Genomic DNA, 25,485 nt, shown 5'->3' with positions numbered 1-25,485 from the left:
ATGAGTGAGCACCATTTGTTTTTATACACATAAACATATTTAAACATATAACACTCAAAAACTAAGACTGCAAAGCAAGAAAGAAGACTGACAGGAAATTGGTTACTGTCTCAATACATAAGTGCCATATATTTTTAAATGTAGGCCAACATTAATAACGTTAAAATGAATATTTGTCACAGTACATTGAAATTGTGTGCGCGAGAGAGAGAGAGAATGTGTGCTCTCTGCTGTGTGTTGCTTGTGAGAAAACGGAAAGTTGTATTGCATTGCATACATGCACTGAATGAAGTGTCTCTCCATATATACATATACGATGTGCTTTATGCATGCACATAATCTTAACAATAGTAGCAACAAAATGCTTGGCATGCACAAGCGGCGGGTTTTTTAATGTACAAACACACTTTGCTCCTGAAACTGCCTGGGATTTGCTGCACCCCCATCTTGTAGGAAATGCAGGGTTGGACAATGAAACTGAAATGCATAGTTTTAGACCACAATAGTTCATTAGTATGATGCAGGGCCTCCTTTGTGGCCAATACAGCATTAATTCCTCTTGGGAATGACAGATACAAGTCCTGCACAGTAGGAATTTCAGAGGAATTTTGAACCATTCTTCTAGCAGAATAGTGGCTAGATCACAATGTGATGGTGGAGGAGAAAAATGTTTCCTGACTCACTATTCCAAAACACCACAAAGTGCCTCAATAACATTTAGATCTGGTGACTGCGCAGACCAAGGGAAATGTTCAACTTCACGTTCATCATCAACCACTCTGTCACCAGTCTTGCTGTTTAAAATGGTGAATTATTGGCAGTGTCAGTCCCATCTAGCACAAGTATTGCACATAGGGAATGCCATGATATTGCAGCCCAAACCATCACTGATACACCCCCATGCTTCATTGTGGATGGTACGCTTCTGCGGGGCTTCCCCACACCATAAATCTCCCTAATGTAAGAAAGACAGTGAAGGTAGTCTAATCAAAGAACAATATATGTTTCATATTGTCCACAGCCCAAGATTCTCACTGCTGGCACCATTAAAACTGACATTTGACAATGGAACGAGTGACCAAATGTTTGGCTATAGCAACCCATATGTATATTGACTCCCAGTGAACAGCTTTGGTGGAAACAGGAGAGTTGGGGTGCACATTTATTTATGCAACGAGTTGGGCAGTGTGTGTGTGGCACGTCAGAGCGGAGCTAATTAATATTCACAAACAATCTTAATATGCTTCTTTTTTTAGGAGTATTTTATGGCATATTAAATGAGTATATAAAATTCTGATTTTTCTTTTACTTACCAAACTGTATACCAACTACAGTTGAAGTCAGAATTGTTAGCCCCTACACTCCCCAACCCCCAAAACTGGAACCCTTTTTACAAGATGTTAAATAAGTCTCTGAGGTCCCTAGAATGTGTATGTGAACTTTCAGCTCAAAATACGACACAAATAATGTTTTATAACTCTTTGAAGCTGCCCCTTTTAGGCTTGAATCCTAATTGTGCCATTTTGATAACTGTTGCTTTAACTGAAATGACAGGGCATGCAAAAATTGCTAGCCTGACGCCCCTGCACTATTGTGTTTTCCAGTCTGCAACCAAAATCTATCTTCCCGGCAGGCTATCTTAAGAAAAATATATTTCAATGCTTTTACATTCTCTCACAAATATGATAATTACACAATATAATTATAAGCCACAATATAAACAATTACCTCCTGTATAACTTAGTGTTTCTGTCTGTTTAATTGCTTGTTCTGTACTGAAATCCATGGCACTGAACACGCAGAACAACAGAAATAGCACGCACTAAGTTTTAAATGTAATAAACATTGGTTTCACATTTACAATCACTTTTACATTTCTATAGCAGCAGCATAAATAGAACATCCTGTTTCAATCCGTTAGCCATCACATGCCACAAATATTTTGTTTCCTCAGCACCAAATAATGATTTCAACAAATTATGGTTTTAAAACAATTACAGACATATCTAGAAGGTTTTTAATACCTTGAGGTTGACATTTATTCAGGAAAATTTAAATAAAAACGTATCGACATGCACTAATATCTTACCTTAGAATTTTACAGAACTATACGGTTTAATAGGACATGTCTTTCTTTTGGTTCGTAAACAAGTTTTACATCATGTTAGGTCTGTCTAAGCTATGCAAAATCAAAACTATTTATGCAATTATTCAATATTATGATTGATATATGTTAGTTAGTCAGTCAGACTATAATTAAATAACAGATTATTCGTAAAATGATTATTAAAAAATACATCATAATTAAATAAAAAATAAATAAATAAAATGGTGGTTATTAAAAAAAATGCAGCCTATAACAAATGCCATTATGTAATTTTATTCAGTAAATGTATGTTTTAATTTGCATTTATTAAATAAGGTATTTTCTATTTGGGCTACTTTAATTCATTTTCGGGTTACCAAAAATTGAAAATTGCCCTGAAGGGCTACCAGGGATTTGAAAGTCTGTGAGCCCTAAATGTGACTCTGCTTCCTGACCTCTTTTCAAAAATGGATGGAGCTACAAATACCTGTCAGCATAGTGGCAGATTGAGAAACAAGACTAACATCATATGCTAATGATGGAGAGATCATCACAAATTTTATTCATTCATTCATTTTCTATTCGACTTAGTCCCTTTATTAATCTGGGGTCGCCACAGCGGAATGAACCGCCAACTTATCCAGCATATATTTTACGCAGCAGATACCCTCCCATCTCTGGGAAACATCCAAACACACTCGTGCATCTTCTTGCTGTGAGCGGACAGCACTACCTACTGGGCCACTGCGTCGCCCATATATATATATATATATATATATATATATATATATATATATATATATATATATATATATATATATATATATATATATACACAATATAATTATATATTATTATTAATATTATTATTATATATAATATTGACCGATATATGTATATATATATATGTATATATATATATATATATATATATATATATATATATATATATATATATATATATATATATATATATATATATATATATATATATATATGCTCAGTTAAAATAATAATAATTGAAAAGAGACGCTACATCTTATGTTGCTGTACCTGAGGCGCTGCCATCCTCCAAGTCACTTGTTTGCAGTATGGAGTTTGAAGTTCTCCACCCAATTGTAGACTTCCTCAAACGCTGCCCCTGCAGATGCTGGACTGACTCCTCTAAGCTGTCCCTCAGCTAGAAGACAGGATACGGTATCAAAACAAACCCTTTATCTGAAATCAAAGACAATGTCATACAACTTTGAGCACCATTACTCACCGTCGCCATGGCTTCAACTTGATCATCTGCGTGTTCTTTGTACTGTTCCAACATCCGATCCACTTTGTTTAGATTTCTGCTTGTATCCTGTACAAAAAGCACAAGCTTGCAAGTCAAAAGATTCCTTCTGTACACAACAGAGCAGTCATTCACGTTCAACGAATAAAGTCGTCTTACCTGCAGAGTGCTGGCTAAAGTATCGATTTTGACCGATATGTCTGATACGTGCGTATCCCTTTCCCTTGCCCGCCATCGATGCCCTCTGGGTCTATTGTATGTGCCAGATTCACTGGAGGAGTCCATACTCGCATAAATCAGAGGCTAGAAATAAGCAAAATCACTATAAAATATATAAAAAAATATTTTTCCTTCGTAAAACATGGATTATACATTTGTCTTAACTAACGTTACGCGTATAACGATAACTTCTTCAGATGAAGAAAAAAAAATGTTTAAGATGGATAATTAGTGGTCTAGTGAAATAAAGATCATGTATACACTTGACATGGCACAGAAGGTTAATGTTAAATTATCAAGATCAAGCTAGTTAGCTTTGTACTTATGTTTTGGCTATATGTTAAAAACGTATTGTCTCTGTGTAAAATAAAGTATCGAATCACAAAACTGCTAAACTATAAACACGTAACGTTAATGTACATAAAACTATACCCGAGTGCTCAGTTCTTTGACGACTTTTCGGGCGATCAACTTAAAATACCGCTATCGTCTGCTATGGCAACTTGAACTGGCCGCCTAACAGGAAGTCAACAAACACTATGACTTATGGGAGTTGTAGTGTTACAACCCACTGTTCGTTGCTTCATGTGTTGAGCGAATCTCTTACGGCATTTTTTTTTGTTTGTTTTTTTGTGTGTTAAATGTTTGTTACTTGCCGTCTTGCATAAACATCTATCGTCTAGCTGCTTGAGCCATTTTTAGTTCATTAGTGTCCTCAGTAGACTGTAAATATTATTTCCAGCTATATTTTTAATGGGTAGTCTAGATTATAGTTTCGTGTGCGTAGGCACGTATTGTGATTTTTATTTTTTTTCAGAAAGGTTCTGTAGGCCTACTTATAATTACTAAAAATCATTATAAGTATTAGGTAAACATTTTTGCTGCACATAACTATTCAGTTCCTATAGCAACCGCAAGGGCACCTCAGCCGACAGCCTTACTCTCGTCATGCTGATTTACAGGCTGTCTCGACTCAGAGTGACTGTCTCGGACTCTCGGCTCGCACACATTTAAGCTTTAAACTGGTTGTCGGTGTTTTTCAGTTTAACGTTACTTTTCCAAACCAAGTAGAGAGACTGTAGGTTTCGTGTGGAAGAAAATACATTTATTCTTTATATCATGGAGACGCATGTGATGTTAGTATTGATGCTGTCACTTGTGAGTGTGATCGGACGGACGAATTCATGCCCTCACGGTTGTGAGTGCTCCCAATGGAAAGCCTTCGTTGTCTCATGCATGGACGTAGATTATATTCCATCGTTACCCGAGAGAACAGAAGTCTTGTAAGTATTAATTATTTTCTTGGGATAGTCATTATTATTATTTTGTGTGTGTGTGTTTGTGTTGTATGTCATTTTCCTTTTGAATTAGCAGAAAATAATTATAGAAACTTTCCAGAAGTTCTATGGTTTCCGCTATACATACAGTACCTGTTAACCATTAAAAACAGTAGCCTACATTTTAAAATAATTTGTGGTGTTTTGGGACACAGGCTATTCCATTACGATTTGTTGGTTTTAACATGCCACTAGACAACAAGTAGAGACCACCAGAGACCGTAGAGACCATCAGAGATCATTCATCACAGTTTCAAAACTTGTACAAGTAACAACCAAAGTCAAATTATTTGATGATTCATTTAAGTTGGGTTTGGCGATTTGGAGATTTTACAATATAATCTGTTAACTATTATTATTATTATTATTATTATTATTATTATTTTATTTTTATTTTTTAATTATTATTTTACTTCAGATAAATCTATATATTACAACAAACAATGTTATTATTAATATTGGTTAATTGCTGAAAAAAAAAAAAACATCATGGAATATTCTAAATGTTTCCACTACAAATATATATAAAAATACAAACCATATGCATTTTACTGATTTCTAGTTTGTTTTGTGACACATTGGAAAATCGTTTTTAAAATAAATACCCAATAGCTACAGTTACAATTAATACCATTAAATGCAATTTCCATTATAATCAATTAATGCATTACAAAACCATTAGAACTTCTGTTACGGTTTCTATTATTATTATTATTATTATTGTTATTATTATTATTATTATTATTATTATTATTATTATTATTATTTTGATAGGGGCAGGGGATTGGTTGCTGGGGGGATTCAGGGAATACCCTTCATTTGATTTTCTTTCAACAGAACTGAACTAACTATAACTACACCAGCATTAAATCCATTTCAGTTCCACTGTGATGAAATTTTGTTATCTGACTCTTATTAATTGTGTGTGTTGTGTGTGAATCAGTGTGTATGGGTGTTTCCCAATACTTTTTCATTCCGCTGGGGCGACCTCTGAAATAGAGACTAAGCCGAAGGAAAATAAATGAATGAATTAATATTTATATAAATATATAGAAATATTTTTTTTAATTGAAGAAGTTGATGCAGTGTAATTATCTGTCTATATATTTAATCATGTACTGATTTTTATTAAAAAATAATAGATTAGAAATGACTATGATTTGTAAGAGATGATAGTATTGGTTTACATACTGTTACTTTACTGAATGCAGTGAATAAATGGATAATTTAATCATGGACTATAGTGAAATACTTCAAAGGGTTTTGATTCAATGTTATTATAAAATGAAATAGGCCTGCTGATCAGCTGGTCAGCTTTTGAAAATGAAAGCAAAAAAAATGCACCCTCACTTACTGGTGACAATTCACATTTGTTGGATTTTTATTGAAATTACCATGTTTCTCTTTTTTATCTGTTATGTAGAAGAGTTTGATGTTACATCTGTTGTAAACCAAATGTTTATGCAATCATTTAGCTTGCGTGTTGCATATTTATAATATTTAGTTTGAATGACACTGATTGAATGACCTTTAATATTTACTTCTTTATTATGTGTTTGCTTTAAATTGCCTTGTTAATTTATATTACAATCATACAAAACAAAGAACTTCAATTGGTTGGTACATTAACATTGTATCAGTTATTTTTCTAGTGATATCTTCAAAATCTCAAATGTTGCTACAGTATTTTAACGGCAATGTTCTGCCAACCTCTGTTGACATTTTTTTTGTACATTTTTTATTTCAGTTTAATACAGTTTTTATTATTATTATTATTATTATTTTGATAGTGTAGAGAGATGTCTTCTCTGAGCACTTAATCTGCACCTCTAGTATAATACCAGGTCTCTTCTCATGATTTACTGTATGCTCAATACTGATTTTCAGTTTGTTTAGGCTAGAAGCAAGAAAAGTTTAAAATGTACATGACCAAGGTATTTATTTTCTTCATCACAAGCTGAACTGTCTGCAGTGACTTTAAATTAAGCTCAAATTTCCTCAGGTTTTGAGCCCGTTATTGAGTCCATTTATTTACTTATGTAAATTAGTGTAAATATATATTTATTCAATTTTTATATTAATTCCAGTAATTTGGAAAAATATGTTATGATTTATGTACAATACAGTTTGTAAAGTGATATTTTTTATATTATATGACGAAATTGTTTACTAAACAAGTGGTTCTAATTGGATTTGATTTAAAACCCTTAAATACAAGTTTAAAAATGATCATCTTTATTTAATATGCTACAGTTTTTCTAAGTCGCTTTGGTATATTTCTCAGATCTGATATGGATGTGTTAATATGTCGTGTAATCAGGATATTAAAATAAACAAAAAACAACTCACCTTTAAAGACCACTAATCACTTCACTGAGCAACAGTCACGGCATAATAACACATCAATATCTCAGCAGGGTCCATCATGTTTTTGGGTCCCCTTGTAACATTTCGTTGTGTTAGGTGGATATTTGCAAGTGTTTTGACCAATTTGCAGTGCGTTTCTTCAGTTGTTTGTGTTGTGACCAATTTGCTGAGCATTTCTTCAGTTGCTTGTGTTGTGACCAATTTGGTGCACATTTCTTCAGTTGTTTGTATTGAGATAATTTACAACACGTGTGCTGTCAAATTGATGAAGATCGTTTCTTTATTTGCTGGTGTTTTTTGTAATTGCATGTGCTTTCTTAAATTGCAGCACCTTAAGCTCTTCAGGCTACTGTACATTTGTCCCATTTTTGACAGTATTTCTAAAATTCTTGATAGCCATGTCAATAAACTTAGCCATGTCAGTAAAGGCTTTTTAATATTTTTTCCACATTTTTTGACATTATTACACATTTTTTAAGCTACCCCTGAGCACTTATTGTTTCATTTTAGTATAAGCACTTTGACAAAAGTGTACACAGCAAAATATGGGGGACCCAAAACAACTCTAAGGTAGTTAATTTCAACACTTTGAAACTGTCTCATGGGGTCCACTCCCAACAGAGTTAGATCAAGACTTTCAAAAGTGTTGGCACATTGACACAGACAATAGGGTTAATTTCAACTCTGGGCAGAGTTAAAAAATAACTATATTTAACACCACCCGGTGTAAAATAAATTTTATGTTGGTGTTGTACATATGTTGGTACAACATATTGTTATTTTATTCAACTCTCTTGAGTGTAAATATGGTAAAGATAAAAAAAAGACTGTGAAATACAAAAAAAAAAACATTTAAAATGAAAACGTTCACCATTTCAATAATTCATTCAGTTTTTAAAATGCAACAATATGGCACCAAATATGCTTTATCATTTTTATTAGAACAGTCAGTATCAACCAAATATGTGTGACCAGTGTTCGAAAAGACCTTTGGTCCACACATAGACAGAGCCGGCATATCTGCAGTTGTTTTGACAATTGAGTTTCATCAGAGCAATTTGAAAGTTCAATATACTGTCACTCATAGTTTTCTTCTGAACACATAGTTTTCTTCTGAAATTACATTTTAAACTTAAAAGAACAACTTGGCTTGCAAATTTTTCACTTCTGGTGTTTCCTTGGTCATTAATATCAAAGACGGCAGTCTGAATGAAGGTATAAATGCTGTAAACTTATATGAAAACAAACTGGACCTAGGAAATCTCATCAAGCATGTCCTGCGAATGATATGCATCCCAGCCACAGGATGACCTTTTTATTCATAATGATGAAGTAGCTGCTGATCGCTCGTCTGGGGGTTCCTGATGCAAGGATATAGGATAGTTGATGCTCATCTAAGAACTCTTCAAGACTCCAGCATGACTGAGAAAAATGTTTGAAAACAAATTGCAATCAAATTTTATGATGTATTCAAAGGAACACATTCAGAGGGAGTATATATAACATATTCAAGAAATCTAAACTCACCTTTTGAAAATCGACATGATGATCCACAACTTGACTCTCCCAGCTGGTTGAGGTGACAGGATATGCAAAAGTAGGGAAAAAACATATATCACTGTTGGAATCTCCAAAAACAATTAGGTTAACCACTATGACTATGTCATAATTTAATCAATCAATTGAAATATAATAATATAATATAATATAATCTTGCTGTTGTTCTGTAAATTAACAGTAAAATACTGTTATTTTACAGTATGTTTCTGTAAAAATACATGGACCACATTGATACACAATACTCAAGTGAACTCGTGTTCACTGAAAGCGACTGCCTCAAATCGGCCAATGAGTTTATAACGTAATGTGAAATATATGCTTACAAGCATATTTATTATAATAACTTATTTTAGTTTAGAAAAGTTGTGTTTAACCCAAATGTCTTAAATTCCCCAGCAGAACACATATATGTAAAGCTGGAATTACCAGAGAGATTCTTTCTGCATCAGCAACAAAACAGCCGCTATCGTTAAATAAAGAAACATGCAGAATAATATCAGACGTTCATTGTTCATCTTTGACTTAAACACTGGCTCTACTCTACTCCACAACGAGATATATCCATCTGCAGACCCGCAGAACCACACACGTTTCAGGCACACACAATCTAGGCAAACCATATGGTAACTAACTCCTTAGGAGCATTATAGCCACCTACTGAATTTCACAAATACGGTTTCCCATTTCAGTCATATATCATTATTATATTGTAATGATCATTTTAACATCTCTGAAGTTTCTGAACTCAAATTATGTAAATACAAATAATTGGTTAAACACTTATGACTTTATTCACACGTCCATGAAAGATGAACAATTGAAGAAATACTGAAGAGAAAAAACAAGAACGGAACATACAAAAACTACAACTTCAGTCACAGCTTTGTAATGAAATAACCTGAAGTACAACAAATGATTAAATCATTAAAATTATCTGCGAATAATTAAACAACTCCACAAACAGCATCACCAGCTACACATTACTAAAACATTTATTTTTGTATAACATCTACTAAAGTTCTTCTTGAGATAAAGGTTAACATTTTATTTCACCATCATGGAGAATAGAGTTTGCTTTAGTTTGGCTCTTAACCCTGACATTTTTAACATGAATTTATTTTGGCTGCTGCAACTTTTAAGGACTTTGTTTAAAAAGCTCTTTTGATATGTCAAGCAAGCCAAAAAGCTAAATAAGATTTGGGGCCCGTTTCAGAAAGGAGGTTAAGTGTAATTTCAGAGTATTTCATTCCTTAAATGAGGTTTTCTGTTTTAAAATGGCAGGTTTGTTAAACTCGAGAAAGCAGAGAAAGTCAAGCCTGTTTCTGAAAGAGAGATAACTTTAACTCAGAGTCACTGTGTCTGGTCAGGAGCAGGTTTTATTCTCTAAACTCTGAGTTTCTGTCGGTCTCCTTCTCTTTTTTAAAGACGAAGCGGTATTTCTCGCCTTAGCCTTATGTTTCCACCCACCTATCTCATTTTGGATATGCGCATAAAAAAACAATTGATGGAAACGTCATGATGCACATAACTTTGAAAATACACATAAAAAACATGCGCATAGTTGGATAGAAAAGATGCGCCTAAACTAAGATGGAAACACTTTTACTGAACAAATTCCAGTATGTGCATTAAAGAAAGGTTTGTTATATGAGATCATATGATGATGAAAATATGTGTGAATGGATAAACCAGTAGGCTGAGCATCCTGTAACACATCTTAAATGTTGTTTTGGTCATTCATTCTAAAACGCCTTAACCGTTTCAGTATTAATGTTATTATATTATTAATGACCTCCAGAGCGTCTGGAGCATGTCAAGAGCATCTGTTCTCCGCGTCTCATGGCTTCAAACGCCCCAACGCGTTCATTGTGTGTCAGCATTGTCTTCTGAGGCACAAGTACATTTATTAAATAAAGAAAAGATTGACGCAGCTTCTTCTACCACACAAAATGCTGTTTTTACAGTTGATATTTGCCTCCCGTTTAATCAGGAAGTGACGATTTTGTTCTCTTTGACTCATTGGATGGAAACGCTGCTTTATTCGCACATCTTTTATGCGTTATTCCAGTTTTGCACATAAATGTAATTAATATATTTGGATGGAAACATAGCTATTACCTACATTTCAGTCACACAAAGAACAAAATCATGGATGAGAATGGCTTGTTTTTTTAAAATAAATAATTAGCTTAAATTCACTGACCTTCGACAGGGACATGTACTGTAACTCTAATAATGGGAATATTATTCTTCCTAAAAACTATTGTTTAGTTCTGCTTGCGTTCTTTATGTCATATCAACCTCTATCACTTGATCAAAAAAAAGGCAGAAAACTTATCAACGTGTATAAAAGTGGGAACGTGTGTAAAAATGTACACACGTGAATGCGTCAGACTGGAAACACAGGGTCATGCGTTAAGTTTTGCAGGTTGCTGCGGTGCAAAGTTCAAGCTTGATGAACTCTGACCTGCAAAATCGCATCACTTGACTGCATGAGACCAATCGAGGATCAAAACATGACCTCTCTGGACAGAAATTTAAAACAAGGAGCAATCGCTCGCTTTTTTAAATGTGATGCGATTTCGCAGGTCAGAGTTCACCAAGCTTGAACTTTGCACCGCAGCAACCTGCAAAACTTGACGCATGACCCCACATTTCCAGTCTAACGCATTCGCATGCGTATTATTGGAAGTCTATGGGAAGGAAATTCAAGTGTGACCGCAGCTTAACTCTGAGTTGGTTTGCTCAAAGTTGATTGACCTAACTCAGATCAGCTATTCTGAAACCGAAAACTCAGATTTTGTAATCTTTCGGTAAATCGAGTTCAAGTTTAAACTCCGAGTTGGTTGAACCTCCTTACTGAAACAGGCCCCTGGTGATGTTCATATTGTTTTTAGTGAGGCATAACCTGTTCTAATCTAATATCATATAACTCACTGCTCCTATCCAATGTTTAATTTATTGTTAAATGTAACATAACATGCCTGTATATGGTATTGAATGCTGGAAATTTTTAAGAATATCTTGGACAAAAACACTTTGCTTTATGACATTAGTTGCACTCAAAGAGACATCAATAATCAGCGTATAAACTTTAACAATGGTGACAAGTAACAGAATTAACAGTTTAAATTACAAACATCATAAACAGGCTACTGAAAGTCTAAACATTAACAACAGCAGAATCAAACACAAATAAAGAAAACTGTAAGACCATTATATCACATCATTTATTCATGCCCCAATGCATGCTGGGATAGTTGTACTGTGCCACACCCAGCATGCAATGTGGCATGAAACATTTTAATTGTTACCATTGTTGAGGTACAAGGTCTGATTCATGAGATCTGAGTTTGTCTTTGTAATAACTGAACTGTTTTGGTATGTTATTTCTTAACTCTGTAAAGAAATTAGGTCTCTCTCCTGTTTCTACTTCTCATTAATAACCATTGACTTTCCAGCTTTATTGTTATAATAATACAGTTTTATAAACTCTGTATTGCATCAGCTAGAGAGTCTAAATTAATGAGTTCAAGGGTGAAGAGCCCAACTAAACCAACCCCTCACTCCATTATGGGGACACACACACACAAAAAAAACACCAAAATTTCTGTTGGTTCTCAATAAGAATGGTGTGGAAGTCAAAGTCAGTAATAAGTGTATCTGTTTGTGGAGTTGTTGAAGGATCCTCTGCTGAGACTGAATGTATTTTATTATGGTGGCTTGAAAAGCCAACATACTGTTATCTTACTTAAACTTCTTCTGAGACTAATTTTAAAGTGTATCTCCTCCTAAGCCTTTCAAGCTACATACTTTAAACTTTCGTCAAACCTTCAAACTGATCTGACTAGGGTTGCTATATCTTTTCTAACTGATCCGACTTTCGGTAAAGTCCCATTGACTTAACATTTGGTCAAACTTTGTGAGCTTATAACTCTGCATCAGACTGTCCTACAGACTTCTCATAAATATATACACTAGATATAGCATACGGACCCTGAGCATGCGTCAATAGCGCTGCCACATTTGTACAGTGCTCACTGGACAAATGTCATTCAACAGCACTAGTCAAGATAGTGTTACTACGTGAAGATGCTGGACTTTTGCGCTCTCTATGGGTGTAGTAACGAGCAAACAAAGTACAAAGGTAGAACATTTTATAGGTAAGATTTAGTTTTTTACGTTTTTGAACTTTTGTGCTAAACAGGTAACATTATTGACGATAATACAGTCACTTACTGCAGGTTGTTGTTAGATCGGATATGGTTGCAGCCGGAAGTTAAGGAGAATTATTTATTTTATGTATTAAATTTCCCATGAATTGTATTGTATTAACGTCTACCCCCACCCCAACCCTAAACCAACCATCACAGTAACGTAAAAACAGTAATTGTACAGAGTATTATACATGCTGTCTATTAAATTACCCAATAAATTGTATTTTTCAATGCCTACCCCCACCCCAACCCAAAACCCAACCGTCACAGTACTGTAAAAATATTGATTATTCTTATACAGTGTCATAAAAAATGCTACTATAACTGATGTACATATCACACTTCTGGCCGGCCGTGTATCCGATCTAGACTTTACTCTCACTGCATTCACCATAAAGCAAAGTAGCACTAACTCGCTCTAAATACTCGGCTTATGCTAGTTTTGTTGAATAAAATCAGCAAACAATGCAAAAGAAAAATGACAACGAGATGCTGCGGTGCCCGAAACTTGTATTATTGTGGCTAAGTGAATGAGTCGTTCATAATGGAGATTCATTCACAAACGAATCGGTCCCTCAGTCAGTATGAGAAGTGAAAGCAGGAGAGGGGGTGTGTTTCAGGACATGGATTAGATCAAATTTAACAGGGAGGGTGGATAGTACATTTCAATACACACAAACACAAGCTTTTTGTCAGGAATGCCTGTGCGATCACTTATCCATCAATGTAGAAAAGTGATGTAAAATGATATTTTTCATAATTAAAAAAATTGCATACTGACCTCCGGGAAAACTCCCGGAGTCCCGATCATAGATATATGTGTATATGTGTATATCTCTGGCTCTGGATGGCCACAGTCCTCCACTGCAGCTGGGTCCCGCATTCATTTTAAAGCAGAGCTACCCTGTACTAAAATGGTGGCTCTATTGACTCATTCCTTCCAATAGACAACAACAAGGTAGGTGGCATCTAATGTATATATTTATGCAGACTTCTAACTGGGCTCATTTAACTCAGTCTAGCCAGCAGCCAATAACTGATGATTTTTAACTTACTAGCCACTCCCTAGCAATCACTTACAGCACCCTAGCAACTGTCCCATAGACTTCCATTGTAAAAGACTGTCATTGACTTAACATTTGATCAACCTTCGTGAACTCATAACTCTGTATCAGACTGTCCTACAGACTAGAGTCTGGCTCATTCAACTCAGTCTAGCCAGCAGCCAATCACAGATGACTAATAAACTTACTAGCCACTCCCTAGCAACCAATTCCAGCACCCTAGCAACTGTCCTGTGACTAGCTATTCTAACACATGCTAATAGTTTTAACATCATACTAACATACTAATTTTGCTAGAAAGATGCTAGTGACATGCTAGTCATGCTAGCACATGCTAACGACATGCTAATTCATGCTTTAACCAAACGGACTCATGCTAGAATCATGATAGTAACACACTAGAATCATGCTAGTAGCACGCTAAAATCATGCTATTAACATGCTAATTCATGCTAGAATCATGCCAACAACAAGCTAATTCATGCTAGAAACATGCTAGTAACATGCTTATTCATACTAGAAACATGCTAATAACATGTTAATTCATGCTAGAATCATACTAGTAACATGCTAATTCATGCTAGAATCATGCTAGTAACATGCTGATTCAAGCTAGAATCATGCTAGTAACATGCTAATTCAAACTAGAATCTTGCTAGTAACATGCTAGAATCATGCTAGTGACATAATAATTCATGCTAGAGTCATGCTAACAACATGCTAATTCATGCTAGAAACATGCTAGTAACATGCTAATTCATGCTAGAAACATGCTAGTAACATGCTAATTCATGCTAGAATCATGCTAGTAACATGCTAATTCAAGCTAGAATCATGCTAGTAACATGCTAATTCATGCTAGAATCATGCTAGTAACATACTAGAATCATGCTAGTAACATGCTAATTCATGCTAGAGTCATGCTAACAACATGCTAATTCATGTTAGAATTATGATAGTAACATGGTAATTCATGCTAGAATCATGCTAGTAACATGATAGAATCATGCTAGTAAAATGCTAATTCATGCTAGAAACATGTTAGTAACTTGCTAATTTATGCTAGAGTCATGCTAACAACATGCTAATTCATTCTAGATTCATACTAGTAACATGCTAATTCATGCTAGATTCATGTTAGTAACATGTTAATTCATGCTAGAATTATGCCAGTAATATAGTAATTCATGCTAGAATCATGGTAGTAACATGCTAATTCATGCTAGAATCATGCTAGTAGCATGCTAATTAATGCTAGAATTATGCTAGTAACATGCTAATTCATTCTAGATTCATACTAGTAACATGCTATTTCATGCTAGATTCATGTTAGTAACATGCTTATTCATGCTAGAATTATGCTAGTAATATAGTAAAACATGCTAGAATCATGGTAGTAGCATGCTAATTCATGCTAGGATTATGCTAGTAACATGGACTGTCATTGACTTAACATTTGATCAACCTTCGTGAACTCATAACTCTGTATCAGACTGTCCTACAGACTAGAGTCTGGCTCATTCAACTCAGTCTAGCCAGCAGCCAATTACAGATGACCAATAAACTTACTAGCCACTCCCTAGCAACCAATTCCAGCACCCTAGCAACTGTCCTGTGACTAGCTATTCTAACACATGCTAATAGTTTTAACATCATACTAACATACTAATTTTGCTAGAAAGATGCTAGTGACATGCTAGTCATGCTAGCACATGCTAACGACATGCTAATTCATGCTTTAACCAAACGGACTCATGCTAGAATCATGATAGTAACACACTAGAATCATGCTAGTAGCACGCTAAAATCATGCTATTAACATGCTAATTCATGCTAGAATCATGCCAACAACAAGCTAATTCATGCTAGAAACATGCTAGTAACATGCTTATTCATACTAGAAACATGCTAATAACATGCTAATTCATGCTAGAATCATACTAGTAACATGCTAATTCATGCTAGAATCATGCTAGTAACATGCTGATTCAAGCTAGAATCATGCTAGTAACATGCTAATTCATGCTAGAATCATGCTAGTAACATACTAGAATCATGCTAGTAACATGCTAATTCATGCTAGAGTCATGCTAACAACATGCTAATTCATGTTAGAATTATGATAGTAACATGGTAATTCATGCTAGAATCATGCTAGTAACATGCTACTTCATGCTAGAAACATGTTAGTAACATGCTAATTCATGCTAGAGTCATGCTAACAACATGCTAATTCATTCTAAATTCATACTGGTAACATGCTAATTCATGCTAGATTCATGTTAGTAACATGCTTATTCATGCTAGAATTATGCTAGTAATATAGTAATTTATGCTAGAATCATGGTAGTAACATGCTAATTCATGCTAGAATCATGCTAGTAGCATGCTAATTCATGCTAGAATTATGCTAGTAACATGGTAATTCATGCTAGAATCATGCTAGTAACATGCTAATTCATCCTAGAATCATGCTAGTAACATGCTAATTCATGCTTAAATCATGCTAGTAACATGCTAATTCATGCTAGAATCAGCTAGTAACATGCTAGAATCATGCTAGTAACATGCTAATTCATGCTAGAATTATGCTAGTAACATGCTAATTCATGCTAGAATCATGCTACTAACATGCTAATTCATGCTAGAGTCATGCTAACAACATGCTTATTCATGCTAGAATCATGCTAGTAACATGGTAATACATGCTAGAATCATGTTAGTAACATGCAAATTCATGGTAAAATCATGCTAGTAACATGCTAGTAACATGCTAATTCATGCTTGATTCGTGCTAGTAACATGCTAATACATGCTAGAATCATGTTAGTAACATGCAAATTCATGATATAGTCATGTTAACAACATGCTAATTCATGCAAGAAACATGCTAGTAACATGCTAATTCATGCTAGAATAGTGCTAGTAACATGCTAACTATTGCTAGTAACATGCTATTTCGTGCTATATTCATGCTAGTAACATGCTAATTCATGCTATAAACATGCTAGTAACATGCTAGGTCACGCTAGAATCATGTTAGTAACATGCTAATTCATGATAGAGTCATGCTAGTAACATGCTAATTCATGCTTAAATCATGCTAGTAACATGGTAATTCATGCTAGAAACATGCTAGTAACATGTTAATTCATGCTAGAATCCTGCTAGTAGCATGCTAATTCATGATAGAATCTTGCTAGTAACATGCTAATTCATGATAGAATCTTACTAGTAACATGCTAATTCATGCTAGAATCATGCTAGTAACATGCTAATTCATGCTAGAATCATGCTAGTAACATGCTAATTCATGCTAGAAACATGGTAGTAACATGCTAATTCACACTAGAATCATGCTAGTAACATGTAATTAATGCTAGAAACATGCTAGTAACTTGTCAATTGATGCTAGAATTGTGCTAATAACATGTTAATACATGCTAGTAACATACTAATTCATGCTAGAAACATGTTAGTAACATGCTAATTCATGCTAGAATCATACTAATAACATGCTAATTCTTGCTAGAAACATGCTAGTAACATGCTAATTCATGCTATAATCATGCTTGTAACATGCTAATTCATGCTAGAAATATGCTAGTAACATGCTAGGTCACGCTAGAATCATGTTATTAAATGCTAATTCATGCTAGAGTCATGCTAACAACATGTTAAATCATGCTAGAATTACGTTAGTAGCATGCTTATTCATACTAGAATCATGCTAGTAACATGCTAATTCATGCTAATAACTTTTCAATTCAATTCACCTTTATTTGTATAGCGCTTATACAATGTAGATTGTGTCAAAGCAGCTTCACATAAAAGGTCACAGTAAATAGGAACAGTGTAGTTCAGTTCAGTTTAGCTCAGTTCAGTGTGGTTTAATAATCACTACTGAGAGTCCAAATATTGAAGGGCAAATCCAACGATGCGCATCTCTACAGATCCCGAACCATGCAAGCCAGTGGCGACAGCGGAGAGGGAAAAAAAACTTCACTAATGGCGGAAGTGAAGAAAAAAAACCTTGAGAGAAACCAGGCTCAGTTGGGCACGACCATTTTAATTTCTCCGCTGGCCAAACGTCTTGTGCAGACCTGCAGTCTCAGTGGCGGAGGCTGGAAGCTGGCCTCAGCAAAGACTCGTCTGTCTCTAGAGCGTCACAGGAATCAGTCTCATGTTCTCCACTCTTCCATGACCATCACAGTAGCTGCTCAGGATTCTGCCAGGTCCAGGATATGGAAACCTTGGGATCATCTCGTCGTTGGTCTTGGATCGAATCAGTGACTCTGCATAGTCTGAGGGCCTCGGGAAGAGTATCCCCAGGTGGAAATGGAGAATGAAGAAAATAATTAGGGTAGCTGATGTTCACAGTGTATATCAACAAGATGCATAACCTGTGTGGAAGCCCCCTAAGTGGTGCACTAAGTGTATGCTTTACTGAACAGATAGGTCTTTAATCTAGTTTTGAATTGGGAGAGTGTGTCTGAGCCTCGGACGTTATCAGGAAGGCTATTCCAGAGTTTAGGAGCTATAAATGGGAAGGCTCGACCTCCTTTACTCGACTTAGCTATTCTGGGTACTACCAGAAGCCCTGAGTTTTGAGACCTTACAGAGCGAGTTGGATTGTAGCGAGACAGAAGATTGGTTAGATAAACAGGAGCTAGATTATTTAAAGCTTTATATGTAAGAAGCAATATTTTAAATTCAATACGATACTTAACAGGCAGCCAGTGTAAGGAGGATAAAATTGGGGTGATGTGATCAAATTTTCTAGACCTGGTAAGAACTCTGGCAGCTGCATTTTGTACTAATTGAAGTTTGTTAATAGAGGGTGCTGGGCAGCCAGCAAACAGTGCATTACAGTAGTCCAGCCTAGAAGTCATAAAAGCATGGACTAGCTTTCTGCATCTGAGATGGATAGCATACTTCGTAACTTAGCGATATTTCTCAGATGAAAGAAAGCAGTTTTTGTGACATGGGATATATGATTTTTAAAAGTTAAATTGCTGTCTAATATGACACCCAGATCTTTTATAGTAGAGCTAACGCTAACTTTGTATCCCTCTAATTGTAGGTCGAGTTGTGAGATCTGCTGTGTACAGGATTTAGGCCCAATAAGTAATAATTCTGTTTTGTCTGAGTTTAAGAGAAGATAATTGTTGGTCATCCAGTCTTTAACATCTTTAATACACTCAGTTAGCTTGGACAGATTAGACGTCCCGTCAGGTTTAGTTGAAATATATAATTGAGTATCATCTGCATAGCAGTGAAAGCTGATCCCATGTCTTCTAATAATGTCTCCCAGGGGTAGCATGTATATTGTAAACAGCAAAGGGCCTGAAACTGATCCTTGAGGCACCCCGTATTTTACTGGGCTGATTTGTGAAGGCTGTCCATTAATATTCACAAACTGGTAACGGTCAGATAAGTATGACTTAAACCATTGTAGGGCCTGTCCCTGGACACCTGTAGACTTTAAGCGATTAATAAGGATACCATGGTCAATGGTGTCAAATGCCGCACTAAGATCGAATAGAACTAATAGCGAGATGCACCCTTGGTCAGCAGCTAAGAGTAAATCGTTGGTTATTTCACTAATGCAGATTCTGTACTGTGGTGAGCTCTGAAACCTGACTGAAACACTTCAAAAACATTGTTGGTCTGCAGAAAGGAGCATAATTAAGCAGAAACAACTTTTTCTAGTATTTTAGATATAAATGGAAGGTTTGAAATAGGCCTATAATTAGCTAAGTTGCTGGGGTCCAGTTGTGGTTTCTTAATAATAGGTTTAATAACAGCTAACTTGTAAGGATTTGGAACATGGCCTAAAGATAAAGAAGAGTTGATAATGTTAAGAAGAAGTTCTCCTATAACAGGTAGCAATTCTTTCAGTAACTTTGTTGGAATTGGGTCCAATATACACGTAGCTGATTTAGAGCTATTTATAATTTTGTCTAGCTCTTCCTGTTCTATGATTTTAAAGCACTGTAGGTTATTTAGATTCAGAGGCGTGTTTACTGGATCTGAAGTATAAGGCGGTGCAGAAAGTTTAATATCTCCTATTTTCTGTCTAAAGCCTTCTATTTTATCACTGAAAAAATTCATGAAGTCATCACTACTAATTTGCGGTGGAACGTTTTGTTTCAAAGATGACAGATTATTTGTTAATTTAGCAATGGTGTTAAATAAGAATCTAGGATTGTTATGATTATTTTCTATCAGTTTGCGGAGGTGCTCAGCCCTGGCAGATTTTAAAGCCCTCCTATAGCTGGACATACTGTCTTTGTATGCAATTCTAAAGACTTCTAAATTAGTTTTTTTCCATTTACGTTCCAGGGCACGGGTTGCTGTTTTGAGAGCGCGGGTATGACTATTATACCATAATGTAGTTTTATTCTCTCTAGCCTTTTTTAGTTTGATGGGTGCCACAGTATTTAAAGTGCTAGTAAAGATGGCATCCATACTGCTGGGTACTACATCAAGGTCATTTGCGTTTGCGGGTGCATTTCGAAGTAGAGAAAGATCAGGTAAGTTATTTATAAATTCATCTTTAGTGGATGGAACAATAGTTCTACTAGGGCGATATATCGGAGCGGATCTGCTAATTTCAGGTAAACACAGATTATATAGTAAGAGGTAGTGGTCTGTAATATCATCACTTTGTGGTATAATGTCTACATCAATGACCTCAATTCCATAAGACAGAATTAGATCTAGTGTATGCTTTAGGCGATGGGTTGGACCAATAACATTTTGCTTTATTCCTAGTGAGACCAGCAAGTCCATAAACGCGAGCCCTAATGTGTCGTTAGCGTCATCTATGTGGATGTTAAAGTCTCCTACAATTAGTATTTTATCAGTTTTAACTAGTAAGTCAGAGATAAAATCAGAAAACTCTTTTAGAAAATTGACATAGGGTCCTGGGGGTCTATATATGGTGATTAGAGCGAGAGATAACATAGGTTTTTGCATAGTGTTTGGAAGGACAACATTAAGCGCTAGTACTTCAAAGGAGCTAAACATAAGTCCGTTTCTCTGATTAGCATTAAGAATATCACTAAAGATTGACGCGACTCCACCACCACGACCAGTTTGACGAGCCTCATGTTTATATAAGAATCCTGGAGGAGTTGCCTCATTTAAACTAATATAGTCATTCAGTGAGACAGAGTGCATTAAGATTGTTATCTGTTATTATTTCATTTATGATAAATGCTTTAGGTGCTAGTGACCTGATGTTTAGGAGACCAAGCTTCATGAAATTTGTATTTTCACTTTTTAGTGTTTTTTCTGGTTTAATTCTTAATAGATTATTTCTGGAGCACACAGTACGTTTATTTCTTGATCTAATAATACGAGGAACAGACACAGTCTCTATGGGATTAGCTAGGTATGCATTACTGTTATTTATGTGGGACGAATAGGACTCTTTATGGCTAAATTGTGAATTTTGTGAGTTTTTACTTACTAGTCAGATAGAGCGAAGTATTCTGGAGATGTTGTCCGACAGGAGTTCAGCTCCAGCTCGACTGGGGTGCAGCCCGTCAGCGCGGAAAAGCCTAGGACGCTCCCAGAAAAGATTCCAGTTATTGGCAAAGAGCAATTTCTGTTCTTCACACCATGTTAATAGCCATTCATTCAGAGCAAAAAGTCTACTGAACCTTTCATTTCCTCGGCGGTAGGTAGGAAGCGGTCCAGAAACGATGATCTGCGTGGCGGTAATTCATGCTATAAACATGCTAGTAACATGCTAATTCATGCTAGAATCATGCTATGCTAGTAACATGCTAATTCATGATACAATCTTGCTAGTAACGTGCTAATTCATGCTAGAATCTTGCTAGTAACATGCTAATTCATGCTAGTAACATGCTAATTCATGCTAGAATCATGCTAGTAACATGCAAATTCATGCTAGAAACATGGTAGTAACATGCTAATTCACGATAGAATCATGCTAGTAGCATGCTAATTCATGCTAGAAACATGTTAATTCATGCTCGAATCATGCTAGTAACATGTAATTCACGCCAGAAACATGGTAGTAGCATGCTTGTTCATGCTAGAATCATGCTAGTAACATGCTAATTCATACTAGAAACATGCTAGTAACATGCTAATGCATGATAGAAACATGCTAGTATTATGCTAATCCATGCTAGAATCATGCTAATAACATGCTAATGCATGCTAGAAACGTGCTAATTCATACTAGAAACATGCTAGTAACATGCTAATGCATGATAGAAACATGCTAGTAACATGCTAATTCATGCTAGAATCATGCTAATAACATTCTAATGCATGCTAGAAATATGCTAGTAACATGCTAATTCATGCTAGAATCATGCAAATTTATGTCAGTAACTGTCTAGCAACCACTCAGAATACTTTAGCAACTCCCCTGCAACATCTTAGCAACTACCTAGCAACACCTTAGCAACCACCTAGCAACCATTCAGAACACCCTAGCAACTACCTAGCAACACCATAGCAGCGACCTAGAATACCATAGCAACCGCCTGGCAATGCCTTAGCAACTGCATAGCAACCACTCAGAACACCTTTGCAACCACCCAGCAAACACCTTAGCAACCACATAACAACACCTTAGCCACCGCCTAACAACGCCTTAGCAACCGCATAGCAACACCTTAGCGAACACCTTAGAAACCACATAGAAACACCTTAGCAACCACCCAGCAACGCCTTAGCAACCACCTAGCAACACCTTAGTGAACACCTTAGCAACAGCCTAGCAACACCTTAACAACCAGTCAAAACCTTCTAGCAACTACCTAGCAATCACTCAGAACACCATAGCAACCACCTAGCAACACCCTAGCAATGGCTTAGCAACCATTTAGAACCACATATTAACCTCCTACCAAGAAACATGCCAATCTATAGAAACGTGCTAACATATATGTACTTATCTATGCGGACTGTTTTAAACGTTATAAAAACTTCAGACTTTACACTTTAAAACGACTTCAAATTTCAGACTCTGCTTTTTCAAGCCACCATAAAGTTTGTCCTCAAACTTTAATATCTAGTTTTAGTTGATGTTATTTAATGTTGTAACTAACGTCACTGTTTGTGTTTCTTGTTTCTCTTTCCTTCAGTGATTGTGATTGTTAACAGCAGGTGTTAATCAGTGTCTGAATTTACTCATTTGTGTTCATTAACTCTGTCAGGTGAACTATATTAGTGAACTGGTGTATGGAATAGTGAATGAGGGCACAAAGTGTGATTTTAAACACAGACTTGAAAAGTTGAATCGGAACTCTGTAACTCACAGTTTTTTGCTGTTGGTTACTTTCACAAAAACAAAAATGTTACCCAGAATGCACTGTTTTTAACAGAATATTACTGTTTTAGTGAAAAAAAAAAAACATTGTTTTACTTTAGAATCTGACCGTTTTTAAACAGCATTTCTTATAGTGTAAGCCAAATATTAAGTTCACTGTCTTTTCACTGACTAAAAAGCTCAATTTCCATGACCCATAACTGAAAAAACAGGCAGCTGTCTCTCCAGAATCCTCGATTTAACACAACATTTGGAGCAAAATTTATGGAGAAAATCTTAAAATGTTTTATATCATTTAGTGATGCTGACTTCCCACAAATATTGGCCACAGTGTAAAAAATACCCATAAGCTATCAGTCTTCTGTATTTTTTAATTTCTGTTAAATTACATAATGTGATCTTTTCTTCAACAATTATTGATTTTAAAAAGTTACTTTTAATGACCTTTTTAATAGTCTGAAGTGAAACTGTAAATTGTCTGGGTTGTTGGTGTACATTATGGTACAAAAACTTTGCAATAAACTGTATGAACATTTTCTGTCTGTTTATGGACTTAATTCCCTCTATATTATTTCTTATACAATAAAATATTTAAACTTACACAAATGTCAAAAAAGTCAAATAAAAGTTTCAACATTAATAATTGACCTGGCGGAGATCAATGCTACAATTTGTACACAATTAATAACAGTAAATAAACAAAAACAAATCATGAATTATGAAATACTTAACCTGTTTATTCACATTTTTTATTTTTTTGCAACCTCAGTGTGTGTGCTTCTTTACCAGATTCAACTTGTTAGGCCCTTTCAGGTCCAGTATTGACGCCACCTTTCCAGGAGTCTAGCAGATGTTTCAGGTCCAAATGGAATCTAAAATAGTATGATACGTAGAAGGGGAAAAGTGCAAAGCAAAGAGCAGAACATTATTTGATTAATAGTTCACCCACAATACAAAACTTATCACCTTCATGTCATTTGTTATTCTGTAATGCTCTAATACCCTTTCAGCTTATTGTGAAACAAATAAGATAAAACTGTATCAAACTTATGTTATTCTCTTCCATGACATACCTTTATTATTGTCATCACAAATGACCAAGAAGGTATGCTTGGTCATTCCACCAACTTTGGAAATACACCATCTTAATCAGTCTCTACTCAGCCATCTTCACAGTCAGGGTCTTGTATTATTGTATGGAGAACTGTGGCTGTTAAAAACAACAACACATTAGTATCACATATGCATAACCTTCCGATTTATTATAATTTTTTTTTAAAGGAAAACCTACCTTCAGCAATGAATTTCACAAAACATGCTTCACGTATATTCACATATCTTTGTGTTGATTCTTGATAATAATTCTACAAATCAAACCTGTAAATAATACAATAAATAATATTATAAGTTTTAACAAAATGAGAAGCAATTTCACTGTTTAGATGCATTTGTTAGCTAACTATACAAAGGCAACAAATGAGCCATTAAAATATTAATTTATATAAAAATAAAATAAACTTTACATGGTCACATGTATTCCATAAATTAAATATTATCTGGAAGTATTGCAGGGGGCCTTCCTTGCTAGTTTTGGTACTAAAATACAGAATAAAGTGTCAATTTTATTTTATAGGTGAACAAACCCTTTTAATTTTTGAAAAGGCAAAAAAAGCGGTCGTTTGAACACACACACACACACACACACACGCATTTAGTTATTAAAATAATGTTAATAAGTGTCAAGATGAAATTGTATTCAAGTATTAAGCAACCACAAATGATCCTCCAAAATTCAAAACTACTGCAGTATTTTTGAATAATTGAACTACAAATGCACAAAAAACTATATTTCTGGGCAAAAATGTTAACTTTATAAAAAATTTAAGTTGATTTACTCACCATATATGCTTCAGCAACTCTCCAAAGCGAGGGGAAATTGGTTGTGGTAGGGCAGGGCAGGGACTTCTCCTTGGTCGTTAGACTGCTAAAATATGAATGAGTTAATTAATTTTACAGGGAAGGGGCTGTTTACAA

General features: G+C 35.2%; 2 protein-coding genes across 2 annotated transcripts in view; one reads left to right on the top strand and one right to left on the bottom strand.

The window, feature by feature from the left end:
* The window catches only part of LOC130247941 (centrosomal protein of 128 kDa), an 86,733-nt gene extending 82,630 nt beyond the window's left edge, over positions 1–4,103 (bottom strand). The window contains exons 1-4 of the mRNA XM_056481453.1: positions 4,020–4,103; positions 3,528–3,671; positions 3,351–3,437; positions 3,140–3,266 (exon numbers count right to left, since the gene is read on the bottom strand). Coding sequence (XP_056337428.1) covers positions 3,140–3,266; positions 3,351–3,437; positions 3,528–3,653 — 340 coding nt within the window. The 5' untranslated portion in view covers positions 3,654–3,671; positions 4,020–4,103. The remainder of the gene's footprint in view (positions 1–3,139; positions 3,267–3,350; positions 3,438–3,527; positions 3,672–4,019) is intronic.
* A 522-nt stretch (positions 4,104–4,625) lies between these two features.
* The window catches only part of tshr (thyroid stimulating hormone receptor), a 220,833-nt gene continuing 199,973 nt past the window's right edge, over positions 4,626–25,485 (top strand). Inside the window, 1 exon segment of the mRNA XM_056480930.1 lies at positions 4,626–4,870. Within this exon segment, the coding sequence (XP_056336905.1) occupies positions 4,707–4,870 (164 nt within the window). The 5' untranslated portion in view covers positions 4,626–4,706.

Source organism: Danio aesculapii, chromosome 20, assembly GCF_903798145.1.
Source record: "Danio aesculapii chromosome 20, fDanAes4.1, whole genome shotgun sequence".
Taxonomy (NCBI): domain Eukaryota; kingdom Metazoa; phylum Chordata; class Actinopteri; order Cypriniformes; family Danionidae; genus Danio; species Danio aesculapii.
The sequence above is the reverse complement of the archived record's forward strand: the minus strand, read 5'-3'. Positions and strand labels throughout refer to the sequence as shown.